The sequence below is a fragment of the Canis lupus genome, chromosome 5 (genome assembly GCF_003254725.2).
Source record: "Canis lupus dingo isolate Sandy chromosome 5, ASM325472v2, whole genome shotgun sequence".
NCBI classification, from domain to species: domain Eukaryota; kingdom Metazoa; phylum Chordata; class Mammalia; order Carnivora; family Canidae; genus Canis; species Canis lupus.
Window position 1 is genome coordinate 56779580 of NC_064247.1, and position 10459 is coordinate 56790038.

The 10459-nt window shown below is 48.0% G+C and overlaps 1 protein-coding gene and 1 long non-coding RNA gene across 2 annotated transcripts in view; one reads left to right on the forward strand and one right to left on the reverse strand.

Annotated features, from left to right (window-relative positions):
• The window catches only part of SSU72 (SSU72 homolog, RNA polymerase II CTD phosphatase), a 29621-nt gene extending 27575 nt beyond the window's left edge, over nt 1-2046 (reverse strand). Inside the window, exon 1 of the mRNA XM_025427526.3 lies at nt 1607-2046. Within this exon, the coding sequence (XP_025283311.1) occupies nt 1607-1686 (80 nt within the window). The 5' untranslated portion in view covers nt 1687-2046. The remainder of the gene's footprint in view (nt 1-1606) is intronic.
• Nucleotides 2047-2098: 52 nt separating this feature from the next.
• Nucleotides 2099-5278, forward strand: LOC118354696 (uncharacterized). Its single transcript, XR_004815637.2, has 2 exons — nt 2099-2390; nt 2906-5278. It is a non-coding gene; the product is annotated as an uncharacterized LOC118354696 (long non-coding RNA).
• Nucleotides 5279-10459: the final 5181 nt, after the last annotated feature.

Sequence of the window (10459 nt, forward strand, 5' to 3'; positions counted from 1 at the left end):
TGCCCCTTTTCCATAGGATAATCCATGCTGGGCCACCTGCCACTGCTTTGAACTACACAAGGACCTGTCATCTTGTAGTGATGGTCTAAAAGACGTATCCGACGGCCAAGTTCTGGAACTGGTTCTATTAACAAAATTGCTACAGAGAACTAAAAAAAACCATTTCCCTTTTGTAAGATTTCACCTCAACTTTGTTATGCAGATATAGCGCCAGACCTTAAACTAAAGATCACAGCCAGAGCCAGCAGAATGAGGTGCTCTCCAGATCACTCTTTCTGAGAACATTAAACTTCCACTTTCCTTGAGTTATTTTCCAGGAGTGTTGTTAACTTTACATTCTCCCGCTTAAATTTACTCAACTTCTAATGACTGTAAACAATAGCACATTTTCTAGCTTTAAAGCAAGTTTGCAGTTTTAAAACTTTCTGTTTAATTATTTTTTTAAAGTTTCTGTTTAAAAACAACGTTTACGTTGAATTGTTAGGTTCAAAGTATCCCACTCTAACCAAAAAATGACATTAAGCAAATCGCCGGTGTGGGAGGTTAGGAAAAATTAAACTCTTAATAGATCCTGGAACCCTGACACTTCCACCTTCATTAAAAGATGAGAGGAGGTATTTAGAAAACTAAAACTAAAAACTAAATATTTAAAAGAAATATTTAGTTTTCCAAGTTACTGAGGAGAGAAAATTGGAATGTGGTAAGCAGGAGGCTGCTACGGCGGCACTGCTGTCCTTTATGTTATGTGGAAATTTTGGGAAAAAAGGCGGTTTCAATTTTACTTCCCTATCAAAGTTGACGTGTACACCAAACTTTAACACAAACACAAATAGTTAATTCCACAGTCTGCAAAGTGATTTTGAACGAGAAAACTTACCAAGCAGGAATAAACTTTTATTAAACACGTACAATGCCAGGGTCACAAAAGAGAAGTCAGTACTGACAAACAAACCAGAAGCGCAAAGCTGAGTTCGCATGGAGTCCAGAAATTACCAGCTGCAGGCTTTGGGAGGAAGAGCATTTTTTTTTTTTTTTTTTTGGCCCGAAACTCGAAAACGTAGATAGGAGCAAATACACAAATTTACGAAGTAAATAAAACAAAATAGGCCGTTTCCGTGTTCGGGCTTTTGCTTTATCCCGAGGTTAGCTGTGCACGTCCTCCGGCAGAGCTGGGACCGGACGACGGCGCCTGCCGTAGACCCTATCCTGATCTCTCACTTACCGGCCCGGGGACGGAATCCCACCGAAGCTGCGCTATTCTGAGGTGCACAGATACGCGAGCGGAGTAGATGCAAAACCACCAACCCTGGGTTTACCGGGAGCTTGGAGGTCTGCGCGCCCGGGAACCTCTGGGCTCAAAACCTGAAACTTCCCGGGACGCACAGGCAGGCGCAGGGCCCGCAGACGACCGAGCCTGTGCACTCCTCGCTGCGCTCGTCCCCGGAGCCCCCGAGCCCTACTACTGGCGTCGGGCGTGCAGGGAGCGGGGCCCGGACCACCGCCGTTGCCGCCCAGCACCGGTCCGGGCGGGCGGCGGGGCCGGAAGGACGGCCGGTCAGCCGGCGTCCGACAGGGCGCGCGAGGCCAGGGCGGAGGCCCCAACTACCTGAGGATGTTGTGCGCCTCCATACTCCGGTTCTGGTTGCTCGAGCACACCACCGCCACCCGCAGCGGCGACGACGGCATAGCAGCGGCCGCACCGACCGCGACGCCACCGCTTCGAGACCGCCACCCAGCCGCGGCGCTTCCGCGCGAGCAATATGGCGGCCACGGCGCCCGGAAATCATGACGCCAAGGCGGCGGCGGTAGCGTCGGCGACGTAGCGCGTCGGGACGCGCGGGGTGGGCGTTTGCACGGCGTCCGGGCGGCCTACTCGCGCCGGCCCATAACTCGCGGCCGCTGGAGGGGAGAGGCCCCGCCCCCAGGCCCGGGTCTCGGGCGAGCGCACCCCGGCTCCTGGCGTGGGCGGCCGCAGCGGGAGCTCCTCAGAGGGGCCTGCGTCGGCCCGGAGCCCCGCGCAGGCATCTACGTCACGAAACCGCGACGCCGTCGCCGGCAGTGACGCGCGGACGTCGCGCCGTCGCCCTTGACACCTCAATCGTCCCGCCGACGTCGCCGGGAGTGACGCGGTGGACGCTGCGCCCGCAGGTTGTGGGTCCGCAGTTGCCGCGCGCTCCTTCTCTGCCTCGGTGGGCCTCGGGGTCTCGTTGCTGCGGCCGAGCCGGGCCCAGACCCCGCACCTCTGTTGGATCGGCCGCTTCCTGGTCTGTCGTGAGCGCGTCGCTCTCCTCGGCCCTGCCAAGTTGAACGTTTAGTCGCAGTTCTGGAAGCTTTTGAAGAGGATTCGTGAAGGATCCTCGAGTGGGAGTGCAGATTGGCTGGGCGCGAGGGTTGGTTTGGAGGCTCTGGGGGCTGAGCGGTGGGGTCGCAGGGCCTTTGATTCCGGCGCAGAGGGGGCGCAGCGAAGGGGCCTGGGCGACAAGTGAGGATCCGAGAGGGTGGGTGACGGCGGGAAGATGCCGCTGGCGCGGAAGCGAGCGTGCTGGAGGGTGCTGGGTCCGAGACTGGGCCTGGGGCAGAGGCCGGGGGCGCCCGGCGGCACGTTGTTGGCAGAGAAACTCCGGGGAGCGGAGGGAAGGGAACGGAACGCCCACCAGTCAGGCGGTGAGGGGAGCCTGGATGGCTCAGCTGGTTAAACGTCTGCGACTCAGGCCATGATCCCAGGATCCTGGGTCAAGCCCCGCATCGGCAATCCCAGCTCAGCAGGGAGTCGGCTTCTCCCTCTCCCTCTTCCCCTCCCCCTACTTGTTCTATCTCTGTCGAATTTTAAAAATCTAAAGAGAAGAAAAAAAAAGAACAAAGCTGAGAACGAGGCTCTCAGAATTTTTTCCTTTTTTTCTTTAAGATCTTACATTCAGTCATCTCTGTACTCAAGGCGGGGCTGGAACTCACAACCCCGAGAAAAGAGGCGTCCCTAGGCCCTCAGGATCTTCCAGGGGTCGCTGGACATGGTTGTGGTGAGCGGAGGACAGGATGTGACTGCCCCGAGGAAGCATTTACCTGGAAGGACGTGGGTGTTTGAGGGAAGAACCGGGGAAGGAGTACACTCTGCCCGCCTGCTTTGTCTGAATATGTGCAGAATGTAGGGAGAAAAACACACCAAAGAGTGTGATGCAGGTACTTAAGGGTGGTAGAGTTAAGGGTGCTTACGTTACGTTTACGTCCTTTATATTTTTTTAATTCCCTTAGTTTTCTATGAGGAACACCTAGTTTTTTGTGATGAACACCTATTTTCTTTTACATTCACAACAAATACTAGAGCTATTTCCTTTTTTTTTTTCTTTTTTTAAGATTTTATTTATTCATAAGAGACAGAGAAAGAGGCAGACACAGGCAGAGGGAGAAGCAGGCTCTCCGCAGGAGCCTGATGGGGGACCCAATCCCAGACCCCAGGATCTCACCCTGAGTCAAAGGAAGACGTCCAGCTGCTGAGCCACCCAGGTGTCCCAGCTGTTTTCATGTTAAGAACAAAACCCCTCAATGGCTTCCCCAGTGTGCTCAGAACATACTAACCTAAATTGAAAGGCTTTGTGGTCTGACAGTACCAGGCTGTTACCTCCTTCCTACTCCTGGTTTGGAACTTAATGGCCCATCAACTGAAAACTGCTTGTCTTGTGCCTTTTTTACCTCTGTAAATACCACCCCCAAAACTCAAGTCTCAGTCCAGGGATTGAGAGTCAGATAAATATCACCAGCTTGAAGAAAGTTTACTCTCTCCCCTCTTTCCTCCCACTGGCCTTCCTGTGCTCCCAACACTATATTCACAGACAGCTCTAGAGGCGTGAGGCCTCTTCCAGATGAAACAGAGGCTTTTTTGCTTTTTTTTTTTTTAAAGCCGTTGACCCGGGATCCCTGGATGGCACAGCGGTTTGGCACCTGCCTTTGGCCCAGGGCGCGATCCTGGAGACCTGGGATCGAATCCCACGTCGGGCTCCCGGTGCATGGAGCCTGCTTCTCCCTCTGCCTGTGTCTCTGCCTCTCTCTCTCTGTGACTATCATAAATAAATAAATACCTTAAAAAATTTAAAAAAAATAAAAATAAAAATAAAAAAATAAAGCCGTTGACCCTGTGGAGGCACTTGCTGAGTGCTTGTAGAGCAGATGTTGCACAAATCAGCTGTGGTTCATTTCACTGTGGAGTAGTATTCCAGTATATGTGTGGGCTATACTTTATCTCTTTTTTTTTTTTTAAGATTTTATTTATTTATTTATTCATGAGAGAGGCAGAGGCACTGGCAGAGGCAGAAGCAGAAGCAGGCTCCCGATGTGGGACTGGATCCCGGGTCTCCAGAATCAGGCCCTGGGCTGAAGGCGGTGCTAAACCGCTGAGCCACCCAGGCTCTTTATTCATCTCTTGACTTTTTTCATCTCTTGACTGACATTTGGGTTTTCCCTTTTATCTATTACATAAAGCTGCTTTGAACATCCATATGAGAGTTTTTTTACAGACATACTTTGCTTCTAGAGTAGGATGATTAGGTCATGTTTGTGTGTGTGTTTAACTTTTTAAGAAACTGACAGGTTGTATTACTATTTTTTTATTTTTATTTGTTTATTCATGAGAGAGAGACAGAGACAGGCAGAGTGAGAAGCAGGCTCCATGCAGGGAGTCCGATGTGGGATTCTAGGATCACGCCCTGAGCCAAAGGCAGACACTTGATCATTGAGCCACCCAGGTGTCCCTCACAGATTGTATTAAAAGTGGACATGCTAGCTTGCCTCCCCACTAGCAGTGTTGCAGTTACCTTACCAACACTTGATATGATTAGTCTTTTTAGTTTTGGACAGTCTAATATGTAGTATCTTATGATCTCTTAATTTGGTTTTACTTTTTTTTTCTTTTTTAAGTTGGCTCCATGCCCAATGTGGGGCTCAAAGTCATGACTCTGGAATTAGGAGTCACACACTTTACCAACTGAGTTAGCCATGTGCCCCTCTTCTTGTGGTTTTAATGTATATATATATTTTTTTAATGTGTATTTTCTTAATGACTAGTGAAACTGAACATATTTTAATGTGCTTGTTGGTCATTGCTACATCTTCAGTGAAGTGTCTGAATCATTTATACATTTATCATATAGAGTTTCAAGCTGTGTATCTGTTTTACATATATATACATACATACATATCAGATATGTAATTTACAAGTATTTTCTTCCTCTCATCAATGTCTTTTGAAAGACAAAAGTTCATAAGCTTAATAAACTATGTTAATCAATTTGTTCTTTTATGATTTGTGCTGAAATATCTATATGAAAAATACACTGGGTGGAAATAATGGTATAGGGGTTCCCTGGGTGGCTCAGCCTTCGGCGCAGGGTGTGATCCTGGAGTCCGTGGGATCAGGTCCCACATCGGGCTCCCTGCACGGACCTTGCTTCTCCTGCCTGTGTTTCTGCCTCTCTCTCTCTCTCTCTCTCTCTCTCTCATGAATAAAATCTTAAAAAAAAAAGGAAATAAAAAAAAAGGAAATAATAGTATATTAGACATCACAGAAAATGAAATTGAAGACATACAAAGAGCATCAGTGAGCTGCACAGCAATGCCAAACAGCTGATACAGGTGTTATTAGGCCCCAAACAGCAGACATGCACTTTGGCTGGTTGTTGGGGGCACTGCTCCTGGCTCTGCTTCAGCTCTGGGAGGTTTCCCTCTAATTGTCTTTGTTGGTTCTTCTCTTGGCCTCATGGTCCCCTCATACATACTAGTCAGTACTAAGCTATTCATCCCCATGTATTCTCTTCTTACTTCAATGTTTCACCTGTGAACTCTGGCCAACTTCGCCTCCCTTCCTCCCAGACCCATCCATTCAGCTCAGGCCAACCACTGGGCTCTGCCCAAGTTCTTCCTCCTTGCTGCGCATTCTGAAAACCAAATGGAAAGCTGAAGCAGTCTTAGAACTCAATTCATTTGGGGATGCCTGGGTGGTTCAGCAGTTGAGCATCTGCCTTCGACTCGGCATGATCCCAGGGTTCCAGGATCAAGTTCCACATCAGGCTCCCTGCATGGAGCCTGCTTCTCCCTCTGCCTGTGTCTGCCTCTGTCTCTCATGAATAAATAAATAAAATCTTAAAAAAAATTCATTTGTTCCTTTCTCTCAAGGGTCACAGCCCTTCAGTGCTTAGAACTTTTGTTTTACATATTTTGTGTTTTTTAGTTTTCAGGTAGGAAATAATTCTGGTTCCTGTTATTTCATCTTGGCTTGAACTAAAAATCTTCATCTTGGCTTGAACTAGAAATCTCATTAAGTCTTTTTAAAACCATAAATTGGGATCCCTGGGTGGCGCAGCGGTTTGGCGCCTGCCTTTGGCCCAGGGCGCGATCCTGGAGACCCGGGATCGAATCCCACATCGGGCTCCCGGTGCATGGAGCCTGCTTCTCTCTCTGCCTATGTCTCTGCCTCCCTCTCTTTCTCTCTCTGTGACTATCATAAATAAAAAAATAAAAATTAAAAAAATTTAAAAAAACATAAAATGTGGAAACTCACCCTATAAAGTTTTAATAAAGATAGTAAATATGGTACTGTAGGAAAAGACACACCGACCTACAGAATGCAATAGCCATAAACAGACCCATGTAAATGTGGGAACATGGTAAATGATGGGAGCACTACATACTAGGAAAGAATGGATTGTTTCTGTACAATGGGATGGGAAAATTGGTTCAGTGTATGGATATAAAAAGCTGGATCTCAACTTCACATATTATACAAAGCTCTAGATAGATTAAGGGAATATATAAAAGGTATATGCGGGATCCCTGGGTGGCGCAGCGGTTTAGCGCCTGCCTTTGGCCCAGGGCGCGATCCTGGAGACCCGGGATCGAATCCCACATCGGGCTCCCGGTGCATGGAGCCTGCTTCTCCCTCTGCCTATGTCTCTGCCTCTCTCTCTCTCTCTGTGTGTGTGACTATCATAAATAAATAAAAATTTAAAAAAAAAATAAAAAAAATAAAATAAAAGGTATATGCATAATGCATATATGCATTAAGGGTATATATAAGAGGTATAAAATCAGAGCCAGTTGAAAAAACAGGAAAATACATTTTTTAAGTAAGCCCTATGTCCATCATAGGGCTTGAACTCATGACCCCGGTATTAATAGTTCCCTGCTCTTCTGACAGCCAGTCAGGCACCCAAGGAAGGTATCTGTATTCCTTGTGTGTGCAAGGATTGCTTCAAACCAAAAAGATGCATACAACACGTAGTAGAAAACAAAAGGTCTCCTGTCACTAGAATTAAGGATTTCTTTTTAACAGAACCTGGAGAGAGGCACCAAACAGATTTTCCCCTCAGAGCCTTCAGAAGGAGCCAACACAGCTGACCTTTTTATTTCAGACGTCTAGCCTCCAAAACTGTTGGAATGTCTGCTGTTTTAAGCCATCCAGTTTATGGTGATTTGTTATAATAACCCTGGAAAACTAACCCAGCACAGATTTAAAAAAAAGTTTCATAATTTCAGAAAGCCCTATTGAGCAGTGCTGATCTAGAATATTTGTGGAACTCTTGAAAATCCAAAGGAAAAATTCATAGCAATAGAAAAATGTACAAAGAATAGGAATAAACACTTCATTCAAGGAGAAATTCAAATGTCTCATAAGGATAGTAGGTGGGGCGCTTGGACAGCTCAGTCAGTTAAGCATCCTACTCTTGGTTTCCGCTCAGCTTATGATCTTGAGGTCATGGAACTGAGCCCCATGTTAGGCTCTGCGCTCCGCAAGAAGTTGGCTTAGGATTCTATCTCCTGCCCCTCCCTGTCTGCTCTCCCACTCTCTCAAAATCTTAAAAAAAAAAAAAATTGTGGGATCCCTGGGTGGCGCAGCGGTTTGGCGCCTGCCTTTGGCCCAGGGCGCGATCCTGGAGACCCGGGATCGAATCCCACGTCAGGCTCCCGGTGCATGGAGCCTGCTTCTCCCTCTGCCTGTGTCTCTGCCTCCCTCTCTCTCTCTGTGTGACTATCATAAATAAATAAAAATTAAAAAAAAATTGTAAGTAACTTGCAGCCTCAGGTCACTGCTACACAGCTAGCAGACGGCAAAAGAAAGCTGATACACAGTATTTGTGAGAAATTAGGGAAATAAAACCTCAAGCGTACTGCTGATAGGAGCGTTAAGTGCTTTTTTAGTCATTTAGAATAAATTGATAGGGGGGCAGCCCCAGTGACTCAGTGGTTTAGTGCCGCCTTCAGCCCGGCGTGTGATCCTAGAGACCAGGGATCGAGTCCCACGTTGGGGTCCCTGCATCGAACCTGCTTCTCTTTCTGCCTGTATCTCTGCCTCTCTCTCTGTGTGTGTGTGTGTGTGTGTGTGTGTGTGTGTGTGTCTCATGAATGAATAAATAAAATCTTTAAGGGGCAGCCCCGGTGGCGCAGTGGTTTAGTGCTGCCTGCAGCCCAGGGTGTGATCCTGGGGACTCAGGATCGAGTCCCACATCGGGCTCCTTGCATGGAGCCTGCTTCTCCCCCTGCCTGTGTCTCTGCCTCTGTGTGTGTGTGTGTGTGTCTCATGAATAAATAAATAAAATCTTTAAAAAAATATTTGTGCATTCTGCAACATGGATAAATCCCATATATTGTGTTGAGTAAAGATAATAAAGATCCACAGCACAACTTTGAGGTAAGTTAAAAAAAACAAAAACCAAACAGGACACATCAGAGTGGTTGCTAATAGAGAAAAAGGGAACGGGCATGAAAGAACCCAAACTGAGCAGGATGGAGACACCAGGGCAAAGGAAATCCAAGTTCAGATAAAAGTGGACGAGGGGAGAAGAAAGGCAGATCCCAGACACAATGAGGCTACATATTTAATGATGTTGGAAAGATGTTAGGGTTCAAAGCCAATAGCCAAGAAGGAATTCTTGAGATGTCTTTTGTGCAAAAAAAGTGGTATTTGTGTTTGGTTTTTTAAAAAGATTTTGTTTATTTGACAGAGCACAAGCATGAGGAAGGGCAGAGGGAGAGGGAGAAGCAGACTCCCTGTTGAGCGGGGAGCCCGACGTGGGGCTCAATCCAAGGACCCCAAGATTATGACCTTAGCCGAAGGCCAGATGCTTCACCGACTAAGCCCCCCACGTGCCCCAGCAAAAAAGGTGTTTTTTTTTTTTATTATTTATTCATGAGACAGAGAGAGAGAAGAGAGGCAGAGACATAAGCAGAAGGAGAAGCAGGCTCCATGCAGGGAGCCTGATGCGGGACTCGATCCAGGGACTCCAGGATCATGCCCTCAGCTGAAGGCAGGCGCCCAACCGCTGAGCCATCCAGGCATCCCAAAAGATGGTTTTATTAAAGCACTGGGACAGGACCGGAGGGCAGGAATAGCTGCATCTGGGTCCTGAGGAGGGGCCAGCTCATTATAGACTCAAGTTGGGAGGGGGTTAGGGAGAATGTGAGTCTCTAAGGAATTTGGAAGCAAGGTTTCTAGGACCTTGAGGGGGCTGGTTGTTGGGAGGTCATTTATTACTGTCTAATAAAACCTAAGTCATGAGACCCTTCAGATGGATATTGGTGGGTCATGTGCTTGGGGGATGATGGTCAACGTATGTCTGAGGGTGGGGTAGAGATAAAGGAAGTTTCCAAAGGAATTTTTATATGCTAGCATGGACTCACAGGGTCCTGGAGGTCGGGATAAGATTGCTTTTTGCCGTCAGCAAGGTATTAACATGCAGACAGCCAAGTCCCTAGTAAGGTCCTTCCGTTACAAGGACTTGTCAATGGGCTGTAGGCAGCTAGGAAATGTAAATTTTCTTCTGCCTTTGTATCCCACATCATTTAACAGAGTAGGAATGTCAGGGAAGCTATCTCGGCCCCCCTACTCCTCACCTAGGAGCCTAGGGAAAGCATCTCTGTTATACGTGACCAAGAGAACAGAGTAGCAGCTGAACCCCACGCAGATTTACAGTAAGAAAAGCATAGTAATGCCCCTGCAGATAAAAGAGGCATAGCAGAAAGCCATACCCAGAAAACAGATAAAGATCTTAACCGCGTATATTATCAAAGCTAAACAAGACATGACAGCAGTTAGGGAAGAAATGGACGTGGCAGAGATGTGGTGGGGCTAGGAGGCTCTGGGTGTCAGCCCCACCTCTCCAGACCCAGGCTGAAGCGGCCAAACCACCGGTCCCCCAGGCCAGCGTTCTTGGCAGCTCCTGAACGTCCCTGAAAGCCAGACCCAACAGCCCTGACCCCCAGCCCTGAGGTAACGGGGAAACACCAGCTCCACAACCTGTTCGTTGTGAAACTTTGCCTCTCTGCCTTTCGCTGTCTCCCCCACCTGCTCTCTAGCTTTACAACCTCTGAGGCTCACGGCAGGAGCCTGGGCCCACCCTCTGGGACCAGGGGAGCAGGCAGTTGCCTTGGACGGTGGGGAGGGGCCCTGGGCAGGCAGGTCAGCATCCTGCAATCA